Source organism: Betta splendens, chromosome 14 (assembly GCF_900634795.4).
Source record: "Betta splendens chromosome 14, fBetSpl5.4, whole genome shotgun sequence".
Classification (NCBI taxonomy): Eukaryota; Metazoa; Chordata; class Actinopteri; order Anabantiformes; family Osphronemidae; genus Betta; species Betta splendens.
The window spans coordinates 6,390,516-6,411,325 of NC_040894.2; the positions used below are offsets into that span (position 1 = coordinate 6,390,516).

Sequence of the window (20,810 nt, forward strand, 5' to 3'; positions counted from 1 at the left end):
CCTTTAAGTGTTTTATTCATTTGCCTTTGTGGGGATTCTAGGAAGCTAATAGGAGCAGCACCCATACATCACTACTGTACACGGCCTGGTGTGTTTGTGGTACTTTGACGCAGGGAATCAGACTAGCCCTCATTGACTGAGCGCGGCCATGCGTGGGCTGATTCTACATTACGGTCAATACTGGATGAATGCCGGGTCCTGTGTGAAAAAAATCCTGGGGCCAAAGTGCTGCAGCCTGCACCTAAAACCCTCCTGAAAGGCACTTGCACGCGCTTCAGGAACACTAATACGGTGCATACGAATCCATTCAGGCGCCGCTGACATGTGCATACACACAGACTCATGCAAAGACACGCCATGACATATGTAAGATTCAAAAATATGCAATTCTGCCTCCTTTGAATGTCTGACTCCACAAAAACATCAATCCAATTATAATCCTATAGAGATAATTTATCAAATTACTGTAGATAAATATTCTGAAGAACTCCGCTGAAAAAAGGGCTTGAAATGATACTGGATTATGCTTTTTAGGGAATAGTAGTAGCCTCGGTGGGTGGTACCGTTGCCCACAGTGAAACCGCTATGTTATGCTAAGCTGCTGTGTTGTAAGCAGTGTCTCATCTTTCAGATGCAGCACGTCCTGCTGTTAATGTGACAGCAGCTCCAACAGAATGGGAGAATCCAAGCCACCGGTGATCAGACGCTTGTAACAAGCCACTTCCACATTTTAGGAGTAAGAAACAACTTAAGGTCCGAAGTGATGAATGAATGTGAGAGTTGTCTTATAGCAAAAGCCATTAGCGGCAGAAAGTTTCTCCATGGCTTTATGGTGGATTGTTAGTTGATCTGTTCTAAATCATGTTGAATATCATCTATATTCATTTCACTGACACCATATCGAACCCTGCGGAGCATCGCGGCTTTTACACTCAAAACTTTTTTCTGTTGCGTTCCAGCAGGAACACTTGATCCGATACCAGGTCATGCAGGTTTTGTTGAATGGAGAAGTGGCCATTTTGCCCAGTCAAGCGTGCACGACCCGAGATGAGAGACAAAGAAGCGGTTCTGAAGGGAGGCCGCTCTGATGCGGTCCTCAGGCTGCTCCAATGTTCACCGCAGTCCCCACAGCAGCAGAGAGAGCCAATGAAAACCCCCGACTACCCTCTGGAAAATGTATGAACGCAGTAAGCAGCAGCCCATATCCATTCTGTCTTGTAATGGAAATCTGACAAAAATCGAGTGATTCTCTGGGCGTATGTGGGGTACGAGAGGCAGCGACAGGGCGGGTGACTGGAAAAATGAAGAGGGAAAGAAGAGACACAGAAGCTGCCACAGAGTATGAGGCGAAGAAACATAAGGATGAGCCATAAGCTCCGTCCTCGGGTCAGAAGGAGATAAAGAAAGGGGTCCAGCTGCATCCACAACACTTCTAACAGCAGCTGCAGTGGAAGATTGATCACTTGTTGGCCTGGAGACATGTTGTGGATGAAGGCAGCCATTACTTTGGCGGTATATCCTGTCACACGTGTGTGTTTCTCATGTAGGAGGCACAAGGGCAGCGAGTTCAACACCTCAGTGGGTTTTGGTTCATTTTTAGACTCAAGGACCTTTTCTAAGTTAGACCGTGATTTAATATGAAATAGAACTCACCCCGATCGGTGTCATAGAGGAAGACGAACTTGTTCCACTCGTAGTGGGCGAGCAGGGACAGCAGCGCGCCCCTGATGGACGGCCGCAGCTGCAGCGTGAACTGGCTCTCGCCCTCGGTGGGGAAGCTGGGCGTGATGAGGGAGATGTGCAGGGCGCTGCAGAAGGACGTCAGCGTGTGCACCGAGCGCTTGTCGTACAGGCCGAAGATGGCGAAGACACCGCGGGAGTACTGGGAGCAAACTGGGGGGAAGAAAGAACACGGTCAGCACGTTTACTGCATAGCACTGATGGAGACAGTTCAGAAATAAGGCGTTTGCTAAAGAGAGCAATCCACATATTTACAATAATGGAACATCACAGTGAATCAAAGTGTTCTCATCATAATTTCATATTTTGGGAGCAAAACAACAGCAATGTAAACACAGCAAGAAAATAGTTGATAAACAAACAGGAAGTGATGTCATCGGCACGCTTGGGATAAACAAACACATTGTGTGGTTATTATGAGCAGCGATGGCCGTCTGCTTCGGTACGAATGACTGATGAATGCTGGGTAACGTAGTACAAAAAGGAAAATCACCATAGCAAAGAGCACTTAGCACTGTGACTGGACACAAATAATAAACCATTACTCCCCTGATTACCACTTTAAATCCTTTCAAGGGAACGTCTGAATGCAGCAAACAGAGATCAAACCCCAACGCGTCCATTTCCTCTCGCGCTTTCATCCGAGGCCGTTCCCGTCGCCCTTTCAGCAGCGGCCGCGGCGCCAGCGTTTCCCGGCGACGCGCTCAATCGTCCTCACTTCGGCGTGTTTACATTTTAGAGGACGTTTCTCCCATTAACAAGGCACAGCGCGTTCAGGCCGGCGCTGCTCAGAACAGCACAAAGCGAACCCGCGTCTATTACGTTTTATTGGTCAGGCTTTGAATTAAGTGGGAACCTTTCATTTGCATAAAGCCTACACAAGCTGTGCTGTACACACATACGCAGCGTGTCCTGCTTAAGGAAATCTCCTCATTATAGGAAGGTTTGGCTGTTTACAAGAGTCACAGTATAATTGCCCACTTCTACGCACACACACACACACACACACAGAAAAGGAAGATAATGAGCATCCGTTGCCAGTTTCTGTGTACGGCGAGAATCAGAGCGAGTGGCGAACTGAAGGAAGGAGCTCAAGATGTTCCTGTTGTTAAAGGAAAATGGGGGGTGGGAAGTAAACAACAAAGCTGTTTTCCTGACAAACCCATTGTTTTCCATGCAGAGTGCAGTGCGCTGCTGTAGAGACAGAGACCGCAGCGAGACGAGGCACAGAAACGGGACATGCTTCTGTTGTTGCACACATAATTAGGGCTCGTAGCGGCGCCAGGAAGTAAAGTATTAGGGAGTCAGGCCTGAACTGGGTTTGTTGAATTATCACAGCTGATGTCATGACTTGTTTAAAGTCAGCTCCAGTGTTGGGTGGGACGGTAATAACAGAGATACAGTATATGGGTCCATAGGACTGGAAACACACACAAAAGCACAAAATGATGATGAAAATCTGCATACAATCATTTCAATGCGCCTCAGTCAGTCTATTTAATTGGAAAGAAGACGGCACTATGGAGCAAAATAAGCGTTATTTGCACATATGGCTGCACCAGCTCCCCGAAGAGCCCACAGTGATGAGTTATGAAGGCTCTCTGGAGAGAGGCATGGCAGAGAGCGTGTCCACTCACCCAGGAAAGGAGTACAGAGGTTGGAAAATCCACACAGCCCACTGATTCCCCCTGGAGGGACGGCATGACATCAGTACAGACACACTTGCCTGTATCCTTACGTCAGTTCACACGCTCTCTGCACATGCTCCGCTGCCAAATGCAGAAATACTAGGTTCTAATAACCAAGCATCGATATCCTGCTGGTCAGTGATCGGAATCTGGAATGACTCCGGGAACCAACAAAGTCAATACTAATAAATAATTGATCAGTAATTATGGACATTTGGGACTCAACACGGACTAAACTAGTAGTAAAAAGCAGAGAGATTAAAATAACTCAACTCTATATGAACATATATTATATTACTTTTTGAGATGCAGCAGAATTCACTATGGATTGTTCTGCTTTTATTCTGAAGGACCCACTTATATATAAAAGCCACAACTGGAGCCATTGTGATGAACAAGGCACATTTATGTCATAGTCTAAACTATGACTTTCTGAGCAAGCGCTCAGTGTCCCAATGCTTTTACTTTGTGAGAAGTGTAGATTAAAATGAAAAAGAATGATCTTCTTCTTGTCAGATGAAAGAAGGAAATAAAACACCGCAGCTTATGGTTTGGGCGTCTTGAAACAGCTGTTCAGTCTGCTGCCTTTGAGATACAGATTGTCAGATGCTGGAGTATTTCAAGGTCACATTTGCACACACTCCTGCTGCCAATAGGAGCCTCGTGGCCGGAGCGGCTCTGGCGTTGCGGCCGGCGCTCGCCAAATGGCAGATGATGAGGGTTATTTGTTCCATTAAAACCGACCGCCTCGGTAACGAAGCAGGATTTCAGCAGAAGCGTGAACAACGGGGACTCTGTCTATGCATAGATGCTGTAGGGTGGGGACTGGTTTCTACAGTATTCTAAAGCAAGTTCAATGCTTTTCATTGAACGATGATGCGGAAATACTCGCAAATACCCAGCTCAGGGTCTAAATCTCTGTGGATCCGGTGTCACTCTGCCCTTTTTTTTTGTCAGCGTTCGTTGCTTCTGGGAGAAAAACGCCAGCGACTCGTCGTCAGCCGGAGACGCGTCACTTCCCGCATGTGTTTCGAGACACAAAGATTCGCGGAGAATCCTGAGCAGTGCGGCTGCGGTGCAAAAGGAGACAGCAGAGGCCAATGGTGATGATCCGTCAGAGTCACGCTGTATCAGAGCGTATGACCTAGTGGTGATGTGACAGGGAGTGGGCGGCCCGATAGTGACAGGCCCGTCTCCTGGACTGGTCCATTTAGTCCCACACCAGCAGTGACCCTGAAACAGCATCCGCTGGCTGCACACTCCACTGCACAAGCAGGTCAGATCATACACACACACACACACACACACACACACACACACACACACACACACACACACACACACACACACACACACACACACACACACACACACACTGTGTTTGATCAATGGGCCAGACGTCCTGCATGTGACACAGTAACAGAGCAACGCAGCACAAGCTCCCGCCTCTTTTTACATAACACTCCTCTGACATCAGCGCCATCGAGAGTGGGAATTAACACTGCGGCAGCGAGGTGAGCCTGAGGTACCGTCAGACCCGGACCCGGTTCGGTTAACTGGCCCGGTGCCAGTGACACATTTTCCCCCTCGGCCTCTCAGGTGTCAGGTCCCGCCCCCCCAGCGCCGGCCAGTTTGATGATGACTGCCCCCGACCTCTGCCCTGTCAATACATCGATCGCAGCTACACAGAACCAAGCTCCAGTATTTACAGCTTGTTTTAGAGAAAAGGAAACCACCAATGCTTTCTCCTAAGGAGTCAATAATGAGTTATGGCAAATGCATTTTGGGCAGGAGGTGGTTTATCCTCCTGTATTTAAGGATTTTTTCGTCTGTTTTGGTCATTATCTATCAAACAAGCTGAAATATTTTACTGGCAAATCAACCCAATATCATTTTAAAGACACTTTATATTATATTCAGTGTTAGAAACTTTCCAAGTGTGTCCGAAAATTCACACAAACAACCACTTCACAGCATCAACCATCAGCTCTTTAACTGTGCGTGATCGTCACAAGACATCTGCATTGACTCGCAGCGAGATGAGCGGAGGTCTCTTTTACGAAGAGAATGGGCACTGAAGCCCCTATTGTGTCTGTAATAGCTTCAGCAATGTATCAGTCAATACGAGCCTCTTGTGAGAGCAATCCAGATGAAAAGGAAGCATCCCTATTTTACAGACCGAGCACACTGTTCGCTGTGGGCAGGCGGCCATGTTTAAGGGGAACTCAGCGGCAGGCAATCACTCAATTGCCACTACACTTATATTGACTCTCGTTAGGCACAGTACAGTGGCATCGGTGGGGCTCGCTGTTATTTTGAGGTTTATTTAGCTCGTTAATAGGTTTCCCTTGTGTTACGGACAAAAGCTGCGTGAAAAGTGGACAATCAGCATCATTGGAGCCAGAAAACGGGCTCGACTTAACACTTTAATTAATGGATTTGTAGTAAGTAGCAACATGTCAACGTGTTCCAGGGTTCATTTTCTGCTGCCAAGATTTTTTCTTTCTTTCTGGTCAAAGACTAGAGGCAACAATGAGTTCTCCAGATGTGATGGTGTGATGTGTTGAGCCAGAGGTGCTACGGTGCAGCGTCCTGCTGCCTCCTTTCGTTCCCTGTTTGTGGGTCAGACTGAACGGCCCGCGCTCCCGTGCGGTCGAGTCAATGTTGCACGCATGCACGCGCTTGTGCGCACGGCTTTTCCGTTGCCGTCTACTGGAGGGGGGGGGGTCTCAGTGGACGCCATGGTGGGCCACACAATGCATAAGAGAGATCATGTCTGGCTGCAGACCTCCACCGTGCCGCAACGCATTCTGTCTGCTCGACTTCACCTCCCACCACGTCCTGAATTAAAGATTGGCCGAGGCGGAGGTGTGTGTGTGTGTGTGTGGGGGGGGGGGGGGGGGGGGGGGGGTATGGGGAATTAGGCAACGCTCCACACACCGCCAACCGCATGTCCCTGCACAGGCCTGAGGTGCAACTCTAAGCTAATTAGAGGTACAGTACCACAAGGTTATTAGCAAATGTTGGCCGATTATAAAAAAAAAAAAAACAATGAAAATGCAACTGGAACAACACAATTCCAGTGGACTCCTGGTTCTGGTGCCGTCGGCCTTGTGGGAGTACGACAGATGGGTAAGAACGGCTATCGCAGTAAGTCAGCCATACACTACGCCGCCGGCCCCTGACCCCCCCCCCCCCAACCCTCCCCACCACCAGCTACCGGGGAGGTAAAGCACACATTAGACTCCCCGGTAGAAACAACACAAACGACAACAACTAATAAAGCCTAAATGTGGAGACGCCCAGAGGAATCACCGAGAGGCACAACACGCTCCAGCCGAGGATACTTTAAGTGAAAGCACCAAGGGATGAGTGAACTAAACTCCTCGTAAATCCTTCACCACTTAGCATCCATTAAACATGAGCTAACCAAGCGGGGGAAGACCAGGGGGGAGATGGGGGGGGGTGTATTAGAAGCAGAGCCAATCAAACCAGTTTCCCGTTCGGAGAAAGTGAAGGTTAAAGTGAGGCAGCGGAGAAGAAGAACTCCTGGTTGGAGGTGGAGGTGGAGGTGGAGGTGACGTGAACAGGCCGGCGCCGCTGCTGAATGACATTCTGACCAGATAAGGTGGAGCGAAGCCATAAGCTCTAAGCTCTCCTTTCACAGTAGACGTTTAGGTTTGAGCGAGCGCTGGCGTGGCTAACGGCGTGGCTAACGGCGTGGCTAACGGCGTTACCCACGGCTCCGCTCCACCCGCGACCGCGCAGCACAGCGGCGAAACGGGCTTCAGCCGCCATTAACTTCATTATTTACACCTGTGCTCCTGCGACTGTGACGCGTAATGGCGCCTTCAGGAGACGGAATACGTCCACGGCCCCTTTAGACCCACGTTAACGCGGAGGCGCTGTCACGCGTTTGCGTACGTTTTCAATCTTGTCTGTGGGCTTTGTGCATCGGGGCCCGGAACTAAATTTGAGCTGTGATGCTCGGAGAATCGATTAAATGAGAGCTTTCAGGTGTTGCCTCGAGGGCTGTCAGGGAAAACCTGAGTAGTAACAATCATATAATAAAAAAAAGAAGATTACAAGAGTCGCAGATTATGTGTAGTCACGTGTAGAACTCACAGCAGCTCTGCTCTGGAGCCTCCATCAGCATATGAACGCCACATATTTCATGTTCTCTTACTGTAAACCTGAAAGAAAAATCAATAGCGACATCAGAGCCTCGTTTTGTGTCGTTTGGCTCCATAAATAGATGAGCTCGTCCGTCCTCGGCTCGCTTAATTTCGGTTCCTGTCCGTTTCTTACAGTTCAGGCCCGTTTTAGCGGAAGCTTTTTTTTTTCTATTCTACGCAGGTTTTCATCTGCAGCTTTGTTAACAGCCCGATTGATCCCCCGAGCGCGAGGTTGCGAACCCGGAGTCCGACCCGTAATAACGCACGCGGTTCTGAGTTCCCGCCGCTGTCGGAACCGCGTCGTTTCAGCAGCCGATCGTTTGACAGACAGACGCCGGGCAAAGAGTGACAACACGTGAAGAACTGAGTGTCAGCTCGACAAACGGGACTGAACCATCAAATCTGTGATTCAGAGACACTCAAATGGGTGTTTACATGATACAGTAATGCAGCAAATGAATGAACATTATGATAAGTTCTAAATTTAAAGCCCGATCGTGGTTTGAAAAATGGTCATCGTTTTCTACAACATCAGTAGCATTGTTGTTGCAGCTGAGTTTAAATCGTTCAGAATAGGTCATTCTATTTTGGGATGTGTATCAGTAGAGTCAACCATCACTAAAGTTTAGTGTTTTCAAGCAGAAGGCTGAAGTTGTTTCCCTTTTTTCTACCACTAACTTCCTGGTTTAGGCCTGGTTTATGTATTTTATTTGCTTTTCTTCCCTCATCTCATACCATCCAGGAAAGAATTCATGGTATAGAATCACCGCTGGGGGAAAAATGTGTTTATGACGCATGCTGGCCCTTTTCTGCAGCCCATCCCTCCTCACCTGAAAACACCCTGCTGCCTTGCTTCTTCTTCCGAGGCTCATATAAATATAGACCCAATTTCCCTACAACTTTAAATGCGATGCTTTATCAGCCTAAATGGGTCCAGTCCTCACATAAAGGCCACACACACACACACACACACACACACACACACACACACACACACACACACACACACACACACACACACACACACACAAAAGCCCAAATGTGAGCAAGTGAGAAAACCAATAAGCTGCAGCATGGCTCCCTTGGCAATCACCACTGCTGCTGCTTCATATCTGCACGGCCTGATTTACAGCAGCTGCTACACATTCCTCTGCTCCACAGGTGACTTGGCCAGTGTAGTTGTGTTGTTGTTCAATAGAGACACGACCAGTGTCAGCTAACAGCTACTGCAGTGTAGTACACGTCACATAAATCCACACATGCATTATATATATAGGTTAATATTGTAAACAGCTAATTATGACACTCTAGTGGTAATTCAGTAAAAAGGAAGATTTCAAATGATTTCTTTTTAGCTTTGCAGCAAAAGGTTAAACGTGAAAGGATATAGTTCTTGTCTGTGGTGTACAAGCAGAATGAAGCTGCTGCTTGGACACATTTGTAATTCTGGGTTGTTCAAACCATGAAACCAGAGAGCGCCCTGAGGCATGAACTGCAATTTGAGTCCAAATTTGAGCTCCTACCCCGAGTTGTAACTCAGTCAAATCTGAACAGACTCAGTGTTACTTACTGTACACTACCTGAGGATACCGTTTTCTTCTGTGATTGGAGTAAACCTGGGAGAGGCGTACTGCATTTATACTTCTAGTACTACGTCGCTTATACTAAACATCAACACACATATGTTGAAAGGTCACCGTATAAAAACAGCAGCAACAATGAGGAAAATGAGGACGGACCTATATAATCAAGGCAAACACAACAATTAGTGTCATCGCAGTGCTACTGGGTAAAAACAAGGAAGGTCGATGTGGCTAAACATGATGAATGCACAATGTATATATGTAAAATATTACAATATTAAAGACTCGGCTGAGTTATCATGAAATCCAGCAGTGGCGTATGGAACTAGGTTAGCATGAGCTAATAGTTTATGAGTCAGTGGATGATCAGAAAGCACAGTCTGGGCTTCGGGGAAGAGCTACGCGACGAGGCCTCCCCCTGCCTTGCTCAGTCAGGTGGATGCTGGTCCGCTGTCAGCCCCGGGTTCCGCTCAGAGCCACACTGTGGGGCCCGGCATGGCAACCCACACAGGAATATTATCGCTAATAGGCTCTGTGGGTCATAGGAGTGCACACATGAGCGGGCACACACATGTGCACGCACAGACTGGGTCGTGTTCAGGGAAGGGCACTCAGAAAGAGAAAGCACACTGGTTCAAGAAACGCTGCTTTACTGATTTTTGAGACAGCATATCCTCCCACACTCACACACACAATAATGCAGAGCGACAAACACACATGCATGCAAACACACACCAACAGAGTTGGGAGATCCTAGGTCTGAGGACAACAGTTCTTTTTCGGCTGATGCTGTCAGATCTGCTCATCCTCAGAGATGCATAAACCTCAGTGAGAACGAGCACGCACACACACAAACACACGCCCGCACACACGCACGCACACACGCACGCACACACACGCGGACTTCCTCAAGCTCTCAAGTCTTAAGCGCAATGGGGTAAACAGTGAAAGGATTGGATTTAGGTTAAAAAAACAGATGAATATTCATCACATGCAGGGTGTGTGTGTGTGTGTGTGTGTGTGTGTGTGTGTGTGTGTGTGTGTGTGTGTGTGTGTGTGTGTGTGTGTGTGTGTGTGTGTGTGTGCGTTTTGGGTGGGGGAAGTAAATCAAAGCTATGAGTCAGGAAAAAGAGAGACAAGAGGATGAAAAAGGTTGAGGGCAAAAGGAGGACAACAGAGAGAGAGAGAGAGAGGGCCGAACAGGGGCTGATATCTAAGCACCCATGACACAACACAATCCAAACACACTGCCGCGTCACACACCTCCTCCTTACATAATGCAACCTTCTCACTCTCTGCATCTCAATTACGTCATACCCTATACTTCCATTCATGACAGTATTAGTCACATTAATCCACCGAGGCGGCGGCGTCTGTTGAAAGAAGGGAAGCCTTCGTTTCAGAGTTGCTTACGTTACGAGCGGCACGGCCTCCGAGGCTCCATGGATAAACTCTTTGAACATTCCAGAAATGATTTTCATCATAGTCATGTCAGACCTGAGGTCTGGTGGGAAAAAGGTTGCTTTGCATTTGATTTCAACTTGAAATTAAATGCCTGACCTTCTATTTATTTATCTATTTATTAGAGTCAAATATAGAGTAAAACATTCAATCACCAACTGACACAACGTAAACTACCCAGACTAGACATGTTGTGTGGCATCAATTCCTGTTCCTAATAAACAGACCTCACTAAAGTTTTACACATGTAGTCAGTCAGACGTGCCGGTGAATAAACGGTTTCATCCAGACCCACTGCTGCTGTCACACAGCTGACATGTTCTGTCCTGCTGCTACCTTGCACGAACCACTGTAGAGATGTTTGTCCTATTTTTAGATACTGCTGAAAGCAGCTCAGACAAGCAGAAAATATCAGAAAGCACACAATATATTTGAGTTACCCTGCAAATACACGGGGTGGGGGAGGTTCAGGGAGGGGGACAGGCAGTGATTTACAACTTAGAGCCAGCGTCGACTGCCAGGGTTGCCAGGTACTGCCAGGAGGCACTTGCATCGCTCCACCGGCGTCTATCAAAACGTGTAAAAGGAGAGTAAACGCTGCGATGACTCGGTGCTGCTGGAGGTTAGAGAACGTCACGTCTCTACCGAGGTTTATCAGGATGAGAGAACGCTGCAGCCACAATCAAACCATCATCATCGCCTTGGATACGCCGATGAGGGCCGAGGGAGGTTCACACCGCTGCCGGCTGAGCGTTTCATTGAGTCAACTGGAAACTGGCATTGACTTATGACAATACTCAGAGAACAACAAACAAGCGACTCAAAGGAAGAGACTCCATAATAGAAAAATCACAATTATAAGTAGAGGTAACAACACAAACTAGGTTGTCGGTGAAAAGCTATTCCTTGAAATGCTCTGTTTGGTAGGTCTGACGTAGCGGGAGCAGCTCCTCTTCACAATAAAGTACGTTTGAAGGTATTACAATAACACAACTTAAAAAGAAGCCTGGTAGTTTGGTATCTTTAACCAAAATAGGTCATGTCTCTGTAAGGCTTCCAGCTAAATGCTAATGTCGGCACTGTGTCAGCACTAAAACGCTCAACGCCAGTGTTATTTTTTCTCTGCTGATCGCTGATACCATATTTTATGCATACTTGTTATGACGCGCTGGTCGAGATCAAAGTGGTGGAGCTCCACAGCCCACCAGAAGCTGCTGTGTTTTCCTATTCAAGCTAAAGATGGCAGATAACTGTCACCGAGCCATTCGTGTGGTTCTGAGTGAAGGAAGACCAGACGGCTTTAATTAGCGCTCTAACCCTTTGAGGCGCTCAACCCCCAGAGGGTGGGAGAAAAAAGAGCGGGATCCTGACCCGACGCGCCGCATGAGAGGGCGAAGCGGCCGGTGTGAAGGAGAGGGGCACGCAGGGAGGAAGCGCTGATTGGGCGCCGGTGCTCGGGAAGCATGTTTCCATTTAAAACCCTGGCGGCCACATGGGAGGGCTAACGAGGAGGCAACGCGATGCCGGGATGTCGGGCCGCACCGGCGGACCCGCTAGCGGGCGCGTAGCATGCGGTGCGCGTAGGGTTTCCAGTAACGCTGCATCACTGTCAAACACCATCTGGGTGCAGCCGCTAGGTCCCTCCGCGTACATACAAACAGACGCGAGGACATCGCCGAAAGCACGGAACCTACAGGTAAGAGGCCTCGCGTTCCCCCCCCCCCCCGGGGCTTCGCGGCAGCCGCTGTCGAGCAAGTGCTCCGGCACGCGGGCCCATGTTACATCCACCGCGTCGTCGTGAAATATGCAGTGAACGCCACGTTAGGCAACATGTATTATTAAAAGCATGAATAACGCAAAGCCAGTGTTACATTTGTACGCCTCAACACAACAATCACTGCACAGTCAAAGCATCGCGGCGGACAAAGTATTAGCATCTTCTTCTTTGCTAAACGTTTGATTTACTTGGTCAGTTAAAACTTTTGTTAGTTAAAAAATGTTGCATTCAAAAAACTCCAAACGTGGTTGTTTGTATGAATATCTTTCGATCTCCATCTGTTGAACCCCCCCCCCCCCGACGTTTTCCTTTCTCAGTCTCACCTTCTCTTCAGCTCTCCTTTTTCCCAGCTGCCTGCGAACGCATCATTTCCCAGCAGGCCATTTGTGTCCTCCCTCTGTATTTGTTCAGCTATTAATGCTGTCGGACATGGCGGTGCGTAACTCTGCTCCTTAGGTCTCTCGCCTCCTTCTGCCACTGTTTCACTCCAGTAAAGCGCGGTACAGTGGATTGATTCAACCTGTGTGTGTTTAATTGCTTTCCACCTCTAAGAGGTCTCCCCGCTGGCTCAGACAGAGCCATTCATTCATCACATGATTGGGTCGAGACTCCTAAAGTGCTGCTGTGGTCTTTAACTTGGGACAAAACTCTGCACTTTACTCTGCACAAAAATAACCTACTTGAATCTACAGAATCATATGATCCTAGAGCCCGATGACCTTGAACTAATATATATATATTAAGAGTGTACAATATGAAACCACTGATTGTGGCCAGGCCTCAGAAACAATGGCTGCTGACCTTAAGTGTGGCTCCCGGTGCCTCGTTTAACCTAACATTCAGAAAGTGGATGTCAGGGCGCCTGCCTGTTTTCCTCACCCCTGCGTGAGACCAGTGGAGTCCTCTACTCTGCCCGTCAACGTCCCCCCGTTGGTGTGGGGCAGAATTTACACGTTTAGTTAACATAAAATGAAAGACAATACGATTTTGTATAAAGCAAAAAAATCTATTTGCGGCTTCGTCCGTAGCTTCACTTTAGCTCCACGCCGGTGCTGTAAATAAAGGCACAGCCGTAAAAGTCAGTCTTTGTCCAAATACCTCTGGGCCTGGCTCCATAACATTTAACTTAATTTGTCAAGTTACATTGAGTGCACCCTTTCGGGAGTTAATTTTCCATGTAGCTGTGCTGTATGTAATAGATGAGTCCGAGTATAAAGTAAAATAAAGGCAAGAAGGATCATGTCAGAACGCAGCACCCGGACTAACCTGCACTATTTCACGTCTGCGACACCAATGTCTCTGCTCCCCTGTTATTAACCTGCAGGTTGCTACGCTACATTATTTTGATTTCACTGGCTGCAATCTCTGGTTTTCCGCCGCGCCGAGTTCCAAATCAGCACCCAATGGGTTTTAACAGGACCAAAACCAAAAGCTCCACGGTGTTGTTCAGTGTTCAGTTTTTTTTTTTATTTGAATCTTAGAGCCGTTCAGAGGTTTAATGCACCTGCGTTCTCTCGCTGAAGCCGAGACAGGGAGTGTGTTGTGTGCACCAGCAGATGAGCTCGCCGTCAGCGTGGACATTGCTAATTAAAACCATTGGCTCCGGTTTATTTATTTATTCAGATGCTGTTCACTTCCACGCGTCGCAGATTTAGCTGGGCGCGCTGCTGACAGTTGGGCTGTCTGCAGCAGGGCGAAGCAAACGAGACCGCAACTTCCGCCAAGGTTGGAAAAAAGGCGCAAAGCAAAAGGTCGGATGCCTCTTTGTCTGTTGGAGCAAAGTGTTGTGGCTCATGACCTTCATCAGGGTCTGTGGCAAGAGGCTTGATCAGGTTTGACCCTGCTTATGATTCACATGCGCTACTGTACATCTGAAACTGGATTATTGGATTATGTCCCGAGAACTGAACCGCCTCTGACTCTGACTGAATCTGACTGCTTGAATTCCCGAACACTGTGTCCTCCTTTACCTTTGTTGCTGTCTCGCCAATTTCCCTGTGGAGATCATTAAAGTTCCATCACTGTTGTTGGAATAAACAGAAACTACAGGAGACACCTGACTGAAACTTTATTCTCCAGTGGCAACCACATCAACAAGGAGCCTGTAGCTGTGTTTGCAGGTGTGTGTGTGTGTGTGTGTGTGTGTGTGTGTGTGTGTGTGTGTGTGTTGATATTAGACACATCAGAGAGCGTCTCCTCCCTCTCCTCTATTCCCTGATGAGCACACTTCCTTTTTACAGTACTATCACAGCAACACAGGTTGACAGACAAACCTCAGAGTGTCAGCGTTTAGACTGTAAACACACACGTACTGTGTGGACTGCGCCTTGTTAAAGTGCAAACTCGGGGTGTTAATCCAGTGCTGTGTGCATAAATCTTATAAAGTTATCCTTGCAGTGCAAACGTGCATTGACTATTGCACTATAAATCTATAACTACTGGATTTTGGTTTAACTATATTCAATAATGTGCTTTGATTGATGCAGGAAATGGCTTTTCTTGTTTATCAGGCACTTTTAAAACTTTAGACAGTTGTCGCTGATCCTTTTAGTCTTGTGTTACATAAACATGGTAAACATCAGATGCTCCCAAAGCCCATTTCCAAACTAGCATGTAGATTCAAAGATTCAAAGTAGCAGCAGTATGGTTCCTGGCTGCAAGCTTTCATGGTGCTAAATAAAGAGGTAAAGCTTTTTACTGATTGTTTTATTACTGGGTGATAAAAAGAGATTTCCAGGAGATACCTTTGCTCAACAAATCAATGTCTGAGGCGATTACTGCTAAACGATATACAGTACATGTTCAAACCTTCAGTGCGATGCCGCTTTTTACATAGTTCTTACACGGGGAGCTTGCATATTGCAGGCTTAAGGAACTTTGGATGTTCTTCACCAGAAGGAGCATCATCTGGCCTGTCTGCCTCATTAACCCACTCTCAGCTCCCCACGGAGACAGGAAATAACACTGGGAGGAGTGTTGGGTGTGTGCAGTCGTATAAATGATGGGTGAATGTGTGTGCGAGCGCGTGTTTGGGCAACAGATAGAAAAATGGGGCAAAGGAGCTTTGGGACAAATGTGAAGTGATGACGTACTGAGGAAGGGAAGGCGTGAAAGCAGCCAAACTATTACTACGGACTGATCTCAGGGTAGTAGAAGCAGCATATTAGAGGCTTGTGATAATGATGATACACAATCTGAGACAAAGTTGCTTGAAGGTCAAAGGTCAGAGTTGACTGATTCCTCTGATGCTGCACCCACAGGTGCCATGTACCCTGTTTGTATCATAGTCATCCTCATTGTCCACCTGTCCCCGCTGAATGTCACCCCACGCTGCAGGACATGTGCTCACACACACCCCACCACACACACACAACCCCACCACACACACAGCATCACAAACACACCCCACCACACACACACCCACACACACAACATCACAAACACACCCCACCACACACACACCACACACACACCACACACACACACCAACAACACACACCCACAAATACACCACAGCACACACCACCGACAACGCAGCACAAACAGCACCACCACACACACACCACACACACACAATCACACACACACAACCACACACACACCCCACCACACACACACCACACACACACCACACACACACCCAACCACACACACACCCCACCACACACACACCACACACACACCACACACACACACCCAACCACACACACACCAAACCACACACACACCCCACCACACACACACCACACCACACACACACACACACACAACAAACCACACACACCATCACACACACACACACCACACCACACACACACACCAAACCACACACACACACCACCACACACACACCACACACACACACACACACACACACCAAACCACACACACACACCACCACACACACAACATCATGCACACACCAAACCACACACACCATCACACACACCCCACACCACACACACACCACCACACACACACCAAGCCACACACACACCCCACCACACACACCCAACCACACACACACTCCACCACAGGGTCGGCCCAACGTGGGGGCTCTGAGGCGGCCAATTAAACAAATGTAAGGTTTGTCATTGTGAAGCAGGCTGCGTCACTGCGACCCACTGGTTGCTCCCACCAGTTGGTCTGGTGCCGGACCCTGGTCAGCACACGTTGCAGGTTTCATTAAAAAAAGCTGTCACACCTCATCACCAGCTTCTTTCTGCCAACACGACACTTAGAATCGCAAATATTTGTTTGGTTCCTTTTGACACATGACAACAAATGCTACACAGCATTTATGCTGCAACTTGTCCCAGGAAGTCACATAAAGCCTGTGTTTAATTCTCATTTTCAGAGAGAAATAAAAGCCAAACATGATTTTCCTCCCCCTTTCCTCCTCCTCTCTTCCCCCTTCATCACTCTCCCTCTTTGCTTCTCTTACAAACTCATAAATCTCATCCGTCCTAGTCATGCCGCGTCATAGCGAGCTGCCTTTTCCCTCCACACTATTAATGTGCATTATCATAGAGTCGGCTCCGCAGGATCGGGCGACTCAGCGGATTTACTCTCTGAAGAAAGGAGGGGGGTGGGAAGCCACAGTCAGGATTCAAGGACGACTCATTATCACTGCCGGGGTGTGGTATGGGATGCGCTGTAGCAGCTGCCTATAGGACTGCAGCTCAATAATGTGAATGCTGATTCTCTGGCTGAGCTGGAGTGAGAAATGTCAGGAGCTTCTCACTCTCCAAGTCCACTGCAAGCTGTCCTAATAATAATTAATAAGTCAAACACTTCATATTTTACCTTGCTGTAAAGGATTTGTTAAAAATTAAAGAAATGTGTGCATGGAATATCATATAGGATAAAGGATATATACAGTATAGGGTTGTTTTCTTTAATTTTTCGTTTCATTTTGACTGTAAGCATCTTGATTTAACCATCAGCCAGTTTGTGTGAATGATTGTTGATGATGTACAGAGTTATTAGCACACCAGCCCAACATCCCTTGATCAGCTCATCCAGCCTCTTTCTTCGCCCACCAACCAATGAGAGCATTATCTTGACTGAGAAAAGGGCAGTAATTGGCCAGACATACTGCAATCAGCGACTCTTCTGATAGTCTGCAGGAGAGAGTAGAAACACAGACGCCACAGCTCTGCGAAGCAGGAACACGCAGAGGGCAACTCACCAGCAGAGGACTGATAACTAGTAATGATCTGCTCTAATAATAGTCTCATCATTAGACGGAGCAGTAGTAGCTTTGGGTGAGAGGTCACCGTGTGTGTGTGTGTGTGTGTGTGTGTGTGTGTGTGTGTGTGTGTGTGTGTGTGTGGGAGAGAGAGGGGTGAGGTAATTACTGATCTAGTCTTGATTTCATCCCTGATTATATTTTTATCTATGACAACAGAGTTATATTATAGAATCAAGGCAGATGGAGGTGACACAGCTCATTAAATGTTTCACCATAGAACTCTTAAACTAAATTATTTGTAACTGTTGTAAAGCTGTAGAGGAACGTTCCTCAGAGACTGTGTCGGTCTAAATGGTTCTCTCTTATTTCTCTTGGGGGAAATAACCTGTATATTTAATGTCTTTTATGTCTCTCGACATTGATTTTATGAATTTTATTTTGTTAATTGATTGCTGACTGCACAGTTTTAGATGTGTTGTTGTTGAAAGGAGGCTGAAAAAGAAAGTCTTTGATCTCTCATGGAAATAAAGAAAATGCAATATTCTTTTCATTGTATCTGCTCAAATTAAATATCAAACCAATAAAAGCTTGGTGACAAACAAAACATGTGATCATCGAGGGAAAGTATCATTTTATAAATTGACAGTTTTAAAGCTTGTTGGCTCCTTTAACCACACTAAATCAAACATACAGTACAGAGTATTTGAGCTACAGTATCGCTAACATGAATGTTGTACATCTTTGTGATGGTCACTAAGGTTTTTCCTGCATGTTTGCTGACAGAGGTGAGATGAGAATGCGTGAAAGATGACTGTGGAGGTCAAAACATGTGTGATGAATAATTTATCACTGAAAATCAGTACGCAGTCATGATGGGTTTCCAAAGTGGACACCCTTGTTCCCGAAGTTAAACAAAGGTTAATGTTACGTATTAATCAGTAGTAAGAAGTCCTGATAGAGACTTCTGACAAGTTAAAACATGCCTCCATCTGGCTGCTTCCATTTTATTGAGGTGGTGCTGTTAAAGGTCAAGAGGTCAAACCCTGGGTTTGGGAAGAGTCAGTCCGAAATCCATTTCCTTCAGGGGCCTCTGAGCGCAAGTCTGACCATTTGACCTCCAATGACTAATAACCACAGCCCAGTCCATCTTCCAGGCTTAATAACAGAAACACCTCTCAGTATAATGACACACAGCTCAACAGCAGCCAAGACTCCAGCCTCGAAAACGGCCGTATCACTTCAAGTTGTTTCAACAGGAACTGAAGAACACGTAAACTAAAAAAAATCAAACTTCTGCAGCCGCTTCATTCACCACGTCTGCGCTTCATGACGGATTTTGCAGTTCGACGCGAGCCGCGTCTGCGCGACACCTGAAGATTCTCCGGCAGTGGGATCGCGGTGCTGCAGCCGCTTCCTGTCGTTCCAGACACGCGACGGCAACTCGCGCATGCGCTACGTATGAGTATGTGTGCGCGCTGCAACAGCAACCTCCAGCATGTGACAACAACTCCCCTGGCCAGAGTGTGTTCCTGTTAAAACCCATCTGCGAATTCACACAACTTATTCACTGTGATCCGAGCGCAGACCTACTGCTATTTCCCTCCCACTCCCCTCTCGGTCTCTGTCAGTCTCTTGAAATATTCTGGGTGTCTCTGCCTCACAAAGCAATTCGCTTGAATCCGTTAGGCTTTTATTAGTGTTAATGTTGCATGAACAATGTTGATATTAGAGGCTGACTGATTGTCTGAAGGTCGGCAGAGACGCGTTACTCCTCCAATGTAGCTCCTTCAGTGTTTGAAGTGGATTTCGGGAGATTATAAAACACATAAGGAGATGAAAAAAGTCTTATTAGCTCCTCCAGCTTTTACAAACCTCTGCAACGCACTAGAGTGTGGAACCAAATTCTCTTCATGCACAAAAGATATCCTATAATTTAATCAAGCCAAAAAGGCCATTCGTTGGCGATACCGTGTGAGTCATCAGGGTCCAGTAGCTCCCTCCAACGCTGGATTATGGAGCACGGCGTCCGAGAACTGCGACTGGCGACGCAGCATGACCACTGGAGGCGTGGAGACCATTCCCTCACCTCATCCTTCTGTCTGCTCACTGCTCTGAACTCTGGGCCTTTTATCACGCCAACACCATAAGTACCTTCTGTCATTTTAAATAGACTTACTCGTACATCTATAGAGGACATTATGTGGGTTATGTCGCTCCATCAAATTCTTTGAGTGACCCACTGACTGGTTTTACTGGCCGATTAGGTGCCTGCCACAAAACCCCCGCCTAGTTTCAATTGATTGTCTCCATCCCTGATATAGAGCTCAGTTCATTTTAAACTAACCAAATGGCTGTTGGATTCTGTAGACCTTAAAGCATAAACCATAAAACAAGTGATAATGCAGAAGTCTACGGTTCTATTGATTTTCAGTGAGGTGCTCTGAGTTCACCCCAGTTAGCGTCATGGTAAATGATGCTCTTATTTACTAATGACGTTTACCCAGTGCTGTTAACTGTGGCTTTAATGTCCCAATTCCCTATGTAGAGATGCAAAGTGATGCATTAAAGATCAAATGAGCACTCGAACATGTTAAAGTCTCAACAGAAATCTCTAAATGATTCACATAAAGTAACTGGCATGACTTCCTGGCCTACTTTAGAGAAAATCCATCAGAATATCCTCATATCCGAGAATAGATTTCTAATTGAGTAAGAAGGTGGTGAGGCTGCTTCTAAAGATTCAGCAATTCTCTTCACATGACAGAGACTAATTAAACTCTCTGTTCTTATTTCAGTATCCAGCCTGGTCTGCTGACACACCAGCCACACTCGCTTTCAATTAATTGTTAATTAAGTCATTCAATTATGTGGTTCTTTTACTTTTACATAAAATAAGAAAACAAATTAAAAATCACTGACCTATTGAAAGCTTCGGTTCCAATGTTTAACGTGTGTGTGAAAAAAGGAAAACCTTTGTTAACCTCAGTTTGGATTTATAGGCTCATTCTAAGAAAAGAATAAATACATTTTAGGCACAATGACATTTTCTGTTTCAGTTCTGATGAGGTATTACTTCTGCGCAGTTAAATATCATTAAAAGTTTTAGTTAATTAGGCTCAGAGCTTCACATATGTACTGTATGTGGGTGCAGCTACTAAAGTTCTGTAAATACAAAGATAAAATATGTGTCAG

At 46.7% G+C, this 20,810-nt stretch overlaps 1 protein-coding gene across 5 annotated transcripts in view; it reads right to left on the minus strand.

The window, feature by feature from the left end:
• gria4b (glutamate receptor, ionotropic, AMPA 4b) overlaps window positions 1-20,810 on the minus strand; it is a 55,372-nt gene that overhangs the window by 27,523 nt on the left and 7,039 nt on the right. For all 5 annotated transcript variants that reach the window (XR_003788133.3, XR_003788132.3, XM_029173333.3 and 2 more), the window contains exon 3: window positions 1,654-1,893. Coding sequence is in view for 3 of the 5 variants with exons in the window: in XM_029173333.3 (XP_029029166.1) it covers window positions 1,654-1,893 (240 nt within the window). In the remaining 2 variants the exon portion in view is untranslated. The remainder of the gene's footprint in view (window positions 1-1,653; window positions 1,894-20,810) is intronic.